General features: G+C 50.8%; 1 protein-coding gene across 7 annotated transcripts in view; it reads left to right on the forward strand.

Moving 5' to 3' along the window:
* Window positions 1-15,613, forward strand: part of PTPRE (protein tyrosine phosphatase, receptor type E) — a 180,599-nt gene that overhangs the window by 142,150 nt on the left and 22,836 nt on the right. For 6 of the 7 annotated variants that reach the window (XM_025397040.1, XM_025397038.1, XM_025397039.1 and 3 more), the window contains 5 exons: window positions 1,478-1,614; window positions 6,841-6,931; window positions 11,741-11,817; window positions 12,479-12,515; window positions 13,894-13,991. In XM_025397040.1, the coding sequence (XP_025252825.1) occupies window positions 1,478-1,614; window positions 6,841-6,931; window positions 11,741-11,817; window positions 12,479-12,515; window positions 13,894-13,991 (440 nt within the window). The remainder of the gene's footprint in view (window positions 1-1,477; window positions 1,615-6,840; window positions 6,932-11,740; window positions 11,818-12,478; window positions 12,516-13,893; window positions 13,992-15,613) is intronic. The other variant, XM_025397044.1, reaches the window with a different exon arrangement.

Below are 15,613 nucleotides of genomic sequence, written 5' to 3' on the forward strand. Positions count from 1 at the left end.
TTTTTTTAGAGAGACTGTTCATATCCTGTCATTTTCACAGGGTGTTGACATGTAACACTTTTCAGTGAGGCCTTACAATGGTTCTCAGATAAGACTGTCTGGCTCATAAACTATTCAACTGGGTTTGTACTGCTTTAGGATCAAGCTGGAAAAAGGGACTTGCTCTACTAAAGTGCTTCATGTTTACAGAGCATCAGAGTCAGCTGGGAGCATTTCCAACTTCTCCCTCAGAAGTATAGTTTCTCACTTGTTGTTGCTACTTACAATGGAACATTGTTTTTCTCTCCATACATCAAGATGAGATGACCGAGAAACGTGTGTAAGGCAGAGGCCACAAAAATATTACTTCACACCCCAGTGACTACAACTTCCTGGAGTCAGCTTCCTACCTAACTGTAATCAGTTCTATGGTTTGGGGGAACACACGTGCTGTCAGACTAAAATAGACTCTTCAAACGGACCTTAGATAATTAAAAGAATATCACTAACAAGGATCAGCTGAAATGGAGCCTCCCAGTGCTCGTGGGACCCGAGCCCCTGGTTAGATGATAATGTGGCCCCAGGTGCTGTCTTCCTGCCCTTGTTCCAGCCCCTGGTTCCCTGCCCTGCACGTTTCAACGGCAGGAACGGGAGGGAAGAGGGTGCGGCTGGTGAGTAGCAAGGCAGCTCAGCGTCATTCATTCTGATCCTGTCTGTCACTTGGAGGAATGAGCTTTGGGTGAAGTTTTTGACTGGGCTTCAGAATGGCTCTGCAGGTAGGGACAGGCCCTTTTGCAAGTGTGACAGCTGGGTTATCGTGCTGACCCATGATATCATGCTGGGTTGTCAATATCAGCTCATCCTCCAGGAAGAGAAACACATGCCCATGACTGTTCTTGCCTCTCATTCCGGACCTGGGGAATGAATGTGTCCAAGAACTCCCTTATAATGTGTACTTCTCCTTCTCGATGCCCCTTGTCACCCTCCCCAGACAAGGGTGGTTTTCCCTTGGAGCTTATGGGGTTTGAGGAACCAGGAATATTTGTTATGAAGAAGAAAAGGCTGAGAGAGACTGTTCTGAGTTTGCTCCCAGAAGCCATAATTACTCTTTCTTATTTCCAAACCTGGAAAGCTGAGCTGGAGAGTGAGGCCATCTTGAATCCTTTTTTAGAAGGAACAGGGGCTGGAGGGAAGGAGAGGCAGAAGGGTGGGTGGATGAGTGGCCTGGGGAGGGGGACAGGGTGTCTCCTATGAGGGAGAGCAGGTGACACTGGGCAGAGGGACGCCTGTCACTTGTAAATGATGTGGATGCCTCATAGGAGTTGAGTGTTTGGAATAAGCTGCTCGGGACCCGGCTTAGCCCAGCTATGTGATTTGAGAGAACCGTTCCAGCTCCAGCCTGGTCATTTCTTCAGGAATGTTGTTGGTCAGCTTGGTTACTCAGTCACCTGTCCAGGAATGTGGCTCAATGGCCCCCATGTTTCTTTTGATCCCACAGAGCAGCAAAGGGTGATGCTGCTCAGCAGGTCGCCCTCAGGGCCCAAGAAGTACTTTCCCATCCCTGTGGAGCACCTGGAGGAGGAGATCCGTATCAGATCCGCCGATGACTGCAAGCAGTTTCGGGAGGAGTTCAACGTGAGTGTGGGGAGGGGCCCCCTGCTGGGTGCCCTGTGGTCGAGACCTGTGAAATCCAGTGTTAGAGTTCAGGAAGAATTATCCCAAAGACTCAGAACCCTTGCATTGGTTACGATACTGTCCCATGAATGGGCGTGGGAGGAAACCTGGTTTGTGGTGCAATGCCCTTCGCCAATGCATATTTCCTCATTTATAAGATGAGACAGTTGAGTTAGAGGTTTGTGAAGCCTCTTTCCACCTCCCACACTCTGAGTGTCAAGTTTTAAAATCAACTGTGACAGAAACACTGCTATCTCGATAATGTAGAAGGCTAGGGCCTGAACACAGCACAATATGACAATATCATGGTGAAAGCAACACAGCCCCAAACCATCCTTTCATGGCTTCTGAGAGCTGGAGCATCTAATCGGAGTAGGCGATGTTCCTCTTCTGAACCACCATCTCAGCATTAAGGAAGCAGCTGTGAGCTGCCTTGAGGGAACACAAGCTATATCTGCTTGTGTATCAACATGGGTGGGTGGGTAGATGGATGGATGGATGAGTGGGAGGGCAGATGGATGGATGGATGCATGCATGGATGAATGGATGGATGGATGAGTGGGAGGGCGGATGGATGGATGGATGGATGCATGGATGCATGGATGCATGGATGGATGAGTGGGAGGGCAGATGGATGGATGGATGGATGGATGGATGGATGGATGGATGAGTGGGAGGGCAGATGGATGGATGGATGATGGATGGATGAGTGGGAGGGCAGAGGGATGAATAGATGGATGCATGGATGGATGGATGGATGAGTGGGAGGGTGGATGGATGGATGGATGAATGGAAGGGTAGATGGATGGATGGATGGATGGATGGATGGATGGATGGATGGATGAATGGATGGATGCATGAATGGATGGATGAATGAGTGGGAGGGCAGATGGATGGATGAATGGATGGGTGGATGGATGGATGAATGGATGATGGATGGATGAGTGGGAGGGCAGATGGATGGATGGATGCATGGATGAATGGGCAGATAGAGAAGTAGACAAACAGATATGAGGATGTGTTGTCTTGGATTTTGCTATTTAGTATTTATCCTTGGTTATGTTTTGAATTTTATGCATCTTCACCTTCTTGCATGTGGCTGTGCTGAGTGTTGATCGTAAAGAGGATAGGTTTTCAGCAGAATTGCTGACTGGTCCTGGCTATGCCTGTTGCATGCTGGCCCTGGCACATCAGTTAATCTCCTTGAAGTTGTCTTCCACCACCTAGGAAGGGGCAATGGAGATAGGCCTGTCTTATTTACCTTGAAGTTGGAATGGGAGGCTGAGACGATGGATATTGTGAACAAGTGTTGTGCAGTTGTTATATCTGAAGATGGCATGAACTCTGCTGCAGACATGGGACTTAACCCAGAAGCAACGTGTGAAGGCATGGGAAGGTGGTGGCACATGTAAACTGTACATTGCTTGTTTTTTTTTAGCACAAGACTCCTCTGCCTTTATCTCGCTTCCTTTTTATTGTTTCCAAATGTGTCCCCATTTTTGGAGAAATTAGGTCATATTGAAAGACAGCTTCAAGCACTATTGTGTTGCAATCTCTCAGCCTGACAACAGACCTTCTCATTTTCAAAATAACTATCCAAGTTTTCAGCTAGCAGATCCCCTTCCCCACCCTTCTTATCCTGTTTCCCCTTGCACTTTTGTTTCCCCAAGTGGCAGGGGCTGGGCTTGCTGATGGGGGTGTCTGAGTCAGAACCAGCTCAAAAGTGGGGGCCACTCCCAGGGAGGGAGTCCGGGAATAGGGTGGGGTAGGTGAGACATTCACCCCAGGCACAAAATTTAAGGCAGCACCAAAAGCTCAGTAGTGGGATAAATGATATTTTAACACAACACTTAAAATATCAAAAGTATCAGGAAAGGTAACACAGGAAAGGTAACAAATAAAATGTCAAAATGGATGCAGGCAGCCCCTGGTGAAGAAAACAGCATGACCATAAAGGAAGATAGGCTTGGGCTGACGGTTTTTCCCTGTTGCCCTGGGCCCTGATACATATGGCTTGTCACCACACAGCTACTCACCCTGCCATTAGTTAAAACTTTCATATTTTGTTCATCATAGATTTTGTGCCTTGATTTGGACTTTTAAAAATATTGCATTTGAATATAATTTCCCCTGGTTTTGGAATTTTGGGGGCACCCCATTAAATTTTGCACCCAGAGGAAGTCCCTCATGCTCTTCTGCCACTGTGAGGCCCTTGGCTGAACATTGGAGTCCCTCTGCTCAGTGACAGGCAGGGTAGAGACGCGGTGGAGGGGAAGAACACTGGACCCGAAGTCAGGATCACGGAGCCTGATCCTGTGTCTGGGGAACCCTGGGGGAGCTGCTTTTTTGTCATTGTTTCGTTTGTTTGTTTGAGATGGGGTCTCACTGTGTCTCCCAGGCTGGAGTGCAGGGGCCTGATCACAGCTCACTGCAGCCTCAACCTCCCAGCTCAAGTGATCTTCCCACCTCAGCCTCCCAAGTAGCTGGGACTATAGGCATGTGCCACCATGCCCACTGGCTTTTTACTTATTTTTTGTAGGGATGGAGTCCCACTGTGTTGCCCGGGCTGTGCTTTTTCCTCATCTGTCCAGTGAAGGGCTGGCCATGTCCTGAGACCATGTTCATGCAGCACCCGTCCTCTGAGAGCACTGGAGCCTGCCATGGCCAGCTCTCCCTCGGGTCCTAAGAGGGACGTGCTCCCAACCCCATCTTTCTTTTCTCTTGCCCTCTGATCTGAACTCCTCTCCCCAAAGTCATGAAAGGGAGACACTAAAGGGAGACACAGGAGTCTCAAAGTGGCCGATCCAGTTGAGTTTTGACATGTGTGCATTACCAATTCAAAGTGCGGGCAAACTTGGTGGGGATGAAAAGGATTTGGTATTGGGGTCCGTACAGAGATTGGCTCACGGCAATCTCTGCCTCCCAGGTTCAAGCGATTTTCCTGCCTCAGCCTCCCAAGTAGCTGAGACTACAGGCGCCCACCACCACGCCCAGCTAATTTTTGTATTTTTAGTAGAGACGGGGTTTCACCATGTTGGCCAGGCTGGTCTTGAACTCCTGACGTCAGGTGATCTGCCCTCCTCAACTTCCAGAGTGCTGGGATTACAGGTGTGAGCCACCACACCGGGCCTAATTTATCTTTTCACAGACTTTATTTTAGAGCAGTTTTAGCTGTACAGAGTAATTGCACAGAAAGTACAGAGTTCCCATATGCCCCCTTCCTCCCCTGCGAGCAGTTTCTCCTATGATTAGCTTCCTGCGTTCGTGTGCTTCAACTGCTGCAACTGATGAACCAACACTGCACTGTTGTTACTAGCAGGAGTCCACACGTCAGGGTTTGTGTGTTGTGCGTGCTGTGGGTTTTGACAAATGCACAGTATCATGTACACACCATCCGGTATCACGCCTCCTGTGTATTTTCAGTGCTGGGGCCAAAAAAAGCTTTCGCGGGTAGAAAAAGAGAAGGCTTTAGAATTTTACCACAGATGTCAGGCTTAGATTAGGTCGAGAAGGTCAGTATGAAGATGGCTCTGATGAAGAATCAGGAACTACAGGCGGCGTAGGTGCTGTGGCTGGGGATGAGGCCGAGAACCACCCATCACCCTTGCCACAGTGCCGCCAGGCAGGTCCCTCCACATAAGCCACCCTCTTGCCTCTGCTTTGGGACCAACAAACCCCATGGCCTAGAAGGGCCTCATCCTGTGGCCATGGGGTTTGGTGGCTCCAAAGCAGAGGCAAGAGGGTGGCCTATGGTGCCCCACCATGGGCACCGGCTGGTCAGATCTGAGTCTGCAATTGGAGAAGCTTCCTGCCCTCGGGAGAGGAAGGCTCGGGACACCTGTGGGCGGCAGGTCAGGCCCTGCCCCGCGTTGTGAGCAAGCCCAGGCCTGCATGACTTAGATCCAAAGCTACACAGTGAGGCCTGCTCCGCTCTCCTGGGTGGTTGCAGCAGACCCCTCACATTCTCCCACATTTGAAGAAGTGAGCATCCTCCTGGTGGTCTGGGCGCTGCTCCAGGCTCCTGCCCCTTGCTCGCTGGGTGACCCTGGGCAAATCTACAACACCTCGCTTTGGCTTTCAGTTTCCTCACCCACAAAACGGGGACCATCCTAGTATCACCTAATAGTAGGTGAGTTGCGAAGGCTGGGGCAGATGACCCAGCTCCTTCCACCGTACCTGGCACACTGAGGCGCTCGATGCATATTGATACATGTTACTGGAATCCCAGTGGCCCCGGGTCCAGCCACTGGTTGGGTGTAATGTCAAAGCACAGGACTCAGGGCTTCAAGAGGATCTTCACACTGTGCATTGTGGGGAGCTCACCTGAGCAGCAAGCAGATGCAAGACAGCTGGAGGTGACCAGGAATCAGAGGTGGCGGCTCCAGGCGGCAGAAAGAACTAGAATTCAGGCCACTAGAGTTCACACTTAGCTATGTTGCTCAGAGGGGATAGGGGCCCGGCGGCATTCCTTTCACACCTGACTTCCCTGACTGGGACAAAGGAGTTGTTAGGGTAGTGCTTCCCAAAGATGTGTGCACTGAAGCCCTGGGGATCATGGTAATATTCATGCTGATTCTGTGGGTCTGGGGTGCGGCCAGAGAGTCTGCATTTCTAAAAAGCACCCTCCCAGGCGTGCCCATGCCACTGGTCCACAGAGCACGCCTGGAGTCTTAAGCAAGATCAGGACTGTATCTAAGGCTGTTTCCCACCCCTCGCCTCCCAGAACCACTCTATTCATCCTTCAGCCCCAAAGTCACAGCATCCCACTGTAAATCCCCTGCGTGCCTGTCCTTGCTCCCCCATCTCCCAGTTCACAGCTCTGTCGCAGTCAGTTCTTACCAAATCACAGGCACCTGCTCTAGGCCTGGGCCTGTGGGCCCTGAGATACCATGGAAATGCAAAGGCAAGTCTCCACCTTCATGCAGCGTAGGGTCTGGCTGATGAGACCGTCACTTTGACCACACCGCTGTTCACCCCACAAGAGAGAGCACCCTGGGGAAAGCCAGGGTCTGTGTCTCCTTCATTCTCTGCCCCGTGCGTGGTACAAGGTCTGAGGCAGAGACGGACTATGGACAGCAGGTAGTTTGCTCCACATGTTTTCGCAATTCCCGTGCTCAGTAGGGAAACTGACATGAGCATGGTGCTTGAAACCATCACATTTCATACTAATGCTACATTTTCTTCCAGTCATTGCCATCTGGACACATACAAGGAACTTTTGAACTGGCAAATAAAGAAGAAAACAGAGAAAAAAACAGATATCCCAACATCCTTCCCAGTAAGATTTTATTTTATGTTTTGCATGATCGATGGTGTTTGCACTAAACTCAGCTTTACCTTGCAGCTCCCCATGACTGCGGGCCATTCCTGTGCTCAGAGGCCAAAGATTGAGGCCCCAAATCTGTCTAACTGCTCAGCGTTTGCACCTAGGACTCCAGAATGTTCCTCTCTAGGTGGCATCTCCCCGCACAGGTCCTGGGCACCTTGGTTGCTGGTGGGTCTGGCTGCCAAGCCTGTGCTTACTGTTGAGACCTGGGCTGCTTGGGGCCCAGCAGGTAAGGTGCTGTTTCGTGGCCATGGGTGCCAGCTGGCAGGGCCTCTCCTATGGAACTCAGGCCTGGCACCCAGTCTAGGCCTGCAAGTGGCCCTGGGCAACTCCCTTCCCTCAGACTCAGTGCTTGTGGCCACAAACTGCAAATCCCTAGAGTTGTCTGGGGTCCTGGACCAAGGACAAAAATGACAGAATATGAAACTTGTAGGTGGGCCGCAGCTTTGTAGGAACGCTCTGAATCGACCTGATTTAACCCCAACAGTACAAGTGGGCATGGGCCGGGAAGCATGGGTGCCAGAAGGTGGCAGGGCCAGGGAGCAGATAGATGTGTGCGGGGGCGTGTCTCGGTGACCTGGGGGCAGCTTTCACAGCCTGTCTTGGTGCCAAGACAAACCCTGTAGGTTCTGAGCCGCCTTTGTAAGAGCTGGCCTGGGCCAGGTGCTGTGGCTCATGCCTGTAATCTTAGCACTCTGGGAGGCCGAGGCAGGTGGATCTCCTGAGGTCAGGAGTTCAAGACCAGCCTGGCCAAGATGGTAAAACCCCATCTCTACTAAAAATACAAAAAATTAGCCGGGGATAGTGGTGGATGCCTGCAATTCCAGTTACTTGGGAGGCTGAGGCAGGAGAATCTCTTGAACCCAGGAGGCAGAGGTTCCCATGAGCCAAGATCACGCCATTGCACTCCAGCCTGGGGAACAAGAGCAAAACTCCATCTCAAAAAAAAAAAAAAAAAGAGCTGGCCCAGCGGCGGGGGTTGGGGGGTGCAGTTCGGGATCCTTCACCCCACCTGGGCCCCTCCCATCGTCTGCTTTGCCCATGAGGCTAACAAAATGGCATCCTCAAAGGGCTCCACTAAGTTCAGGTCTAAATCCTGAACCTGCGGCCTCCCCCTGGTCCACAGAGGGAGTCACCCCACCCTGCCAGGGCCTCGGTGGGATGGAGGAAGGCAGCCCATGTGGGCCCCGGAAGGCTGCTCACTGCTGCATTTTTCGGACTAGAATTGACTTCACCTGCTCCGTATGTCAGAGCAGCTACGGTCTATCCGATCTGTGGTCTGTCCAAACTGTGCACTTTTTAGAAATAACTCTGTCTCATTTTACATGCATAGGATTGGCATGTGGTTTTTACAAAACCCATTGTGAACCCACGATCCAATGAAAACTGGGAGAAATCCGTCAACTAGTCTTTCAGTCAACACATGTGTACAGGTGGCCGAGGCAACACCAGAAAGATGGGTCAGGAGGCCTTGACAGTGGCTCAGACCATGGCTAGATCCTGCACGGGATGTGTTGCCAATGGGTGGAAGATATCACGGAAAGAGGGGAGGCAACTTACATGGCTTGAGCAGCTCAAAGGAAAAGAAGGCTGTGGCGGGAGGAGGTCTGAGATCTTTAGAATAATTTGTGTCAAATGTAGGATATTTAGAAATTAGTATCAATGCTTAATTTATTACCTTAATTGAGTGGTTTTAAGTTGTGCCTTGATTTGCCAGCCATACGTGTTAAGAAACCGCTCAGTGCTAAGCACATTCCTGAATTCCTCATTTCTCTCAATCAGTAAACCTTCATCCCTTAAAGGTAACATCATATTGTTAATTAAGACTGTTTATTTGGCACCTCCATGGAAGCAGAATCATGGCCAAGTGTGGGCTTTACGTACACCCAGTCCCCTCCTCAAGGTGTGATGGCCCAGGGCAGAGCAGGGACCTCACCTAGGAGTCCCCCACCTGGGAGAGGCCCGGCCCACCCACTGCAAGTCTTCTCTGAGCCACATTCTCAAGTCTTCTCTGAGCCGCGTTCTCTAGGTTGTGCTACGGGAGTCAGTTAGCGTTTCCTCCAAGCCTGAAATCGTAGTCAGATTCAGAATGGGTTTTTCTAGCTTCCCCCGTAAGATCTTTCCCCTGCTCCTGGCAGGAGCACCACACCATGGGAACCCCAGGGCCCAGGCAGCCTCCTGGGGCTGGGGGACTCTGCCGTGTTTCACACAGGTGGAAAGATGGGTTTACAGAACAGTGGCATGGAGACGCTGTGGCCTGGCAAGGATTAATGGGGTGGCATCTGGCATTAGCTATCAGGAAGACTTAAGGCTGAAGGGACATCGGGCAGAGAGCTCTCGGGGCTGCTCATCCGCCCCCAGGGTGACATCCCCTAGTATCACTTAGGGTGGGACTGAGAGTCACCTGGGGGGAGAGGGGAGAAGGGACCCAACTTCCCCAGCCCCTGGCACCTTCCCTGTCTTTCCCAATCTTTCAACAGAGTCCTAACATGGCCCTTGGCTCTGGGCAGGCCTGTGGCCCTGGGGAGCTCTGGGGTCAGAAGTCAAGGTGCTTTGCATGTCAGGCAGGCTTGACTTCTGCCTATAGAAAGACTGTGGCTGATGGCAAGCGAGGCCTCTTTTCTGGAAAAGTGCCAACAGCTGATAATTTTAGGAACTAATGTTTTGAATGTGAAGTGTGACTTTTTAGAATAAAAAGACAGGAAGCTCTTAGAAACTGCAAGATTCTAAATCTAAGCAGAAGGCTATATTTTACCCTGTGCTTTTCTATAGCTGTTCTCAAAGCATAAACCATTCCAAATTATTTTCAACTAGTGTAATGTGTTCAGCAGAGCTATTTCTGCCTGGGCATTGCCACTCCCTGAGCAGGAGGGTCTCACGGTGAGGTCTGCAGGACTGTAAGTTTGGGGTCTGACTCCCTGGCCACCCTGTGTGGGCTATGGCTGTCTCTGAGAGCGGTACCTGCCCTTTCTCTGCAGGGAGCCAGACGGAGCTGGCTCAGCCATCGGGGGTCCCAGGCCACTAGCCTGTGGCCCACCCGGCAGCCTTCCAGGTGAAGGTGAGACAGACAAGGCATGACCTGGGGGCCACCCGGCTCCGCATCACAAACGCCACAAACACACACAAACGCCACAAACACAACCCACCCTGATCGAGGACTAAGCAGAGAAAGCAGGGAGAGGACCTAGAGTTACTCAACACTGAGGAAGGAGGCTCTAAGCTTCTACCACGTGCCAGACTCTGTGGCCAGTGCAGCATAAACGTCCTCAGAACAGGCCTTGTCCCAGCCTGGCCCAGCCGGACGTTCCTGGGAAAGGTCACAGGAAGAGCAGGGCCAGGCCCACAGCACTTTTAGAGGCCCATGAAAACGTCTTCATTTCTCTTCAGATCACGTACAAAATATGCAAAACCCATTCTGGAGTGCGTCTTTTCACTAGCGACCAACCCAGTCCTAAGATAACCTTCTTGATAGTTCTATGGAGGAAGCTGGGAAGGCAGAAGTGACTGCGACCCACAAAAGTCATGATGGAGCCCTGATGTGTGTGTACACACACTACACACACACATACATTGTACACACACACTACACACACCAAACATACACACTCCACACACCAAACATACACACTCCACACACACCACACACTACACACAAATACACTACACACTACACACATGCACACCACACACTACAAATACACCACACACACACCACACACATACACACCACACACATACCACACACTACACACATACACAACACACACACTACACATACACACCAAAACCACATGCAGACATTCACACAGCACACACACTACACACACACTACACACATACACCATGCACACCACACATACACACCCACATGCACACCACACACACACCACACTCACTACACACATACCACACACACTATACCACACACTACACACCACATACAACACACTTATACCAAAGTATACACCACACACACATCATACACACGCTACACCACTCATACCACAAAAATACACACAGCACATGCCACACTTACATACAGATACCACAAACTCACAACACACATGCTTGCACCAGTATATACACCACACACATCAGGCTCACACACTACACCAGTCACACCACAAACATCCAGACGTGCACACACACCCCACACACAGCACTCCACGGTCAGCCTTCCACCCCAGAAAACCGCTTGTGCAACAGGCTGGATCTACCAGGCACTCCTCACTGTGCGCTCGCCTTCCAGCCCTGGGGCAGACTCTGGTGGTGGGACTGAGGGTTAGAGTCCCCGATCCTAGACCCCCACATCTACTTGTCCTCATGGGGCTGGTGCTCACTTCCCTGGGAAGCCTTAGAGAGTGGACCCAGTTCTTCTGTCCTGGGGCTCTTTTAAGAGCCCCACTCTTGGCAATGCTGGGGCCCAGTGCACGGTTCATAAAATACAGCCCTTGCACTGCAGGGGCCCAGCACATTCTGCTGTTCTTGTCTATGTAATGACCCAGCGGCCTCCGTCCTGGGGACTGAAATCCTACCCTTGTCGGCATCCCACAGCTGAGACAGTCCGTGTTCACCAAAGCAGGTGCATTCTCTCTCGGGACACCAGTGGTCTCCATGGGAACGTTGAGGAAGAACATCTCTGCCACCCCCGGTGTGGCCGTGAAGCTACTTTTCCCCTTCCCAGGAGCTGACACTGCAGATGAAGAGACAGCACTGTGATTCCTGGTCCTAATATCTTGGCTTTGTTTGGGTTTTTTCCAGATGACCATTCTAGGGTGATTCTGAGCCAAGTGGATGGAACTCCCTGTTCGGACTACATCAATGCTTCCTACATAGATGTAAGTGGGCAGAGGTTTCCTATTCCCCTAGCCCAGCTGAGGCATGACCAGTGAGCACTCTCTTGTCTGGTGCCAGGAGTGTAAATTGTCACAACCTTTCTGGGCAGTTTGGCCACAAGCACAAAGGGCACAGAACTGCCCATGCTTTACAAGCTAGCATCAGCATCTGGGAATTTGACTTCGAGTGACAGCGATAAGCACAGAGGATGTTCGTTGCAGCATTATGTATATTCCTGACCAAATAGAACAGGAAGCATGGGCAGTTAAACAGATTGTGGTAAAACCATGTGCAGTGGATTACTAGAACTCCATTTGTATTGATCTTTAAGAGATCATTTAATATAAATTATAAAATTCTCATTAAAAATACAACATAAAATAAATCGTACATGTTCACCCAATTAGAGGACAGAATGTCTGCATCTCTCTACTTGTGTGTGAGTCTGGGAAAGGTTTTGCAGAAAAACAGACTAGAGAGGGGACGTATGAAATAGGATTTGTTATTTCTGGAATTGCTGGTGAGTTTTCTTTTCTTCTTAACATTTTCCTGTGTTTTGCAAATTTTCCATGGTGAATATGCATTGCTTTTCTAACAGCAACAACAAATCCTTTCAGCAAAGATAATTCTGAAAAAATATAAATCTGATGTTATTTTTTCTAGGGTTACAAAGAGAAGAATAAATTCATAGCAGCTCAAGGTAAGCTTTTTATTAGTTTCTGAACGTATTTTTGGTAAAATGATGTGAATAGCTCTTATTTCCTTGTCTGTAGGCCAACAAGACCAAGGACTTACATTGGATTTTTGTGCACGTGTTTACACCTAACAGACACGTTAAATATCCATTCACACAACGGATATGTGTAGACAGTCAGAGAAACACACACTTATTCCCACACCTATACGGTGTGAACACAGGGCATGCAGTGGCCCCGGCTGCCATTCCAGCATGTTAATACTTGCATCAGGTAACCTTGAATTTCTCTCAGCTGGCTGAGCCCTACATGGCCCCAAAGTTTGGGGGTGGGTAGTAGGGTGAGTAGCTTTTCAGATCAAGGCCATAACCAAGAAGATACTTCAGCCGTGAAAACATGCCCTTCGCCTTGCACAGGGCTGGCTCTCCCTTGTGTGTTGAGTACTGAATCCCGCATCACTCCGTTCCAGCAGAGGTTGTCATCTGCAGGACCTGGTGCACATGCAGTTAGGTATCAGTGGAGCTGAAACCAGATTCCTCAGACTTCCTCACTCTTAGGCCAGGAGTCTTTAGGGCAATGAGCTCCGAAATTCACCGTGTGTCAAAATCACCTGGGAAGTTGTTAGAAATGCAGAATCTCTAAGAAAAAAGGACACGCATGTGCACATGCAGAGGACATCAGGAATGTGCCCAGCTGGAAACCCCAGGAAACCTGACGATCCTGGCTGAAACAGATGAAAGCATGTGTTTCTCTCTTGCCAGCAGACACCCACAGGGAGCCAGGCCAGAGTGGGACAGCAGCAGGGCCAGGGGCTTCCTTATCTCCTGGCCCATCCCCCTCAGCATGAAGCGCTTAGCTCGGGGCTGCGAAATAGCCACAGCTCAGACAGGAAGTGGACAGGGGCAGAGGACTTTCTCCTAGTGACACTTTGTCTGTTGGTCAGATCCCTTCCCGAGGGACTTTAGCTCATATCGTATTGAACAGCACCATGCTGAGAGTAAGATTTTGACAAAAAGGAGGGGACTGGGAATGCAGCGGGAGGCCAGCCAATCTCTGCCTCTCCCAAGGCTTTCACCAGCTCTCCCACACTTGGCTGTGGACCCAGCCCTCCTCTGAACCCTGCTTCTTACCTGTGAATGTCATAACTCAACCTGGGCCCAATTATCTTGCCCACTGAGGAGTTCCTAGCTGGAGTGGGTGAGTGGCAGGACAGGCAGCCCCTACCGGTTCTGGAACACTTCAGGGCATGACGTGTGTGTCCCCAACAAGCCTGAGAAGGGAGTGAACAGCTATCCAGGGGCCAATGGCCAGGGTGCCGGGGCTGGGACCCCAAAGCGACTTCCCTTCATGCCTTTTGACTTCGGAATTGTCCTCTACACACAGGCCCCAAACAGGAAACGGTTAATGACTTCTGGAGAATGGTCTGGGAGCAAAAGTCTGCGACCATCGTCATGTTAACGAACTTGAAAGAAAGGAAAGAGGTGAGTTCCAGGCATCTGACCCCGGTATCACTTCCTTTCAGCTGCTGCTGCCGGGCTGGGGATGCTCTTACCACTTCCTCTTCCTACTTCCCTCCCTTCCTCCCACTATCACTGCAGAGAGCACCCAAACACATGCAGTGGCTGACAGCATTTTCATCACGAAACAAATCCCCTGTCTCCCCAGCATCTCACTGTTATCTAATCTGTGATAACACGATGACGCAAGAGTTTCCTTTTTTTCCCAAGTGAGAGTGGCCCCCGGCCGGCCCCAGGCTCTGCCTGCCTGGTGGGAGACATGAATCTTAGAAGTTAGAATTTTAGGATGTTGAGCATGTCATGCGGCAGACCTCAGACTAGAAATGAACATGATTTCACGCTTATTATCCAGACTAGAGAAATGCATTTGAAAAACATGGTATATTGAAGAAATGTTGATTTGTCATCCAAATATATTTAATTAGCTGTTTCTAATTCAAAAAAGGATGCATGTACATTATAAGAATTTGAATCATTGACAAAGAAGAAAAGTTGAACTGATTCGTTTCCTAATGTAACAAGTACTCATTAGCATCTGCTGTGCTGGGCCAGCTCTGTCCCAGGTGCAAGGAATGGGGGCTCAAATTCAGGGCTGAGAAGTGGGGGCTGTGGGAAGCCTGTGGCGGGGGGCGGGTGTTGAGTGACAGGCAGGGAGCCATGCCATAGGCAGTGAGCTCACTCTCCAGAATGAAAGAAGAACTGGGAGCCGGAGGGACACTTGCCACAGGTGGGGCGACAATTAGGAGGCTGTGCTTCCGGTGTGTTCTGGCTTGAAGGCTCAGTTCAGCGGCAGCCATGTGTCCTGCCCAGCCCCGCTCAGGGCCTGCTGTGTCCTGAGCTCCTCAGTCATCCGCTGGCCGGGCCCCAGCAGTTCCCAGGCATCGTAGCGAGGACTGTGGGGAAGGGCTGCCATTTTTAGATGGGACTGCCAGGCCGTAGGGAACTCAGCTGGGGCAGAAGATGGGTGGCAGACGCCCACAGGAAGGGCAGGCTGGGAGGTGCTCTGGTCCCCACAGTGCCAGCTTACTAATTGCCACCCAAAACACAGGAAGCAGCCTCCAGCCACCGTTTCTGGTCAGGAATAGGGTGGGGGCTTTCATTCTGCTCTCGGGGGAGCTGAAACACGGCTGCGGAGGGCCACCCCTTTGCCCTTGCAAATCTTGCCTCTGTCATCCTTTGTCATGGGGAAGAGTGACAGAGGGAAGTAGGGGATTCCCAGCACAGGGCTCTTCACCCTGCCTGCGCTGTAGCGGCCATGGAGGAGGACACGCACGCGAGGGAAAAGGAGGCTGACCCTCCTCCAGGAGTCTCCCTGTGACCTGTGGCTCATAGGATCTTCCTGGGGCTGGTGCTCCAAGCATGAGACCAGCACAGAAGCAGTGGGGCTCAAGGACGCCCCTGCCTCCCCCTTTCAGTCATTCTGCTGAAAATGTCACTGGCATTTTCTCTCCATCTTCCTCCATAGCCTCCTACTGGATTTTTCCACTCCTGTGACTCAGTGCTGGGCTGCTGCTGCATCCTGATTCTCACCAACTCAGATGAAATCATTTCTCAATAGAGTTCCCTTTTTCTTAATTGCTCACACT

Source organism: Theropithecus gelada, chromosome 9 (assembly GCF_003255815.1).
Source record: "Theropithecus gelada isolate Dixy chromosome 9, Tgel_1.0, whole genome shotgun sequence".
NCBI lineage: Eukaryota > Metazoa > Chordata > Mammalia > Primates > Cercopithecidae > Theropithecus > Theropithecus gelada.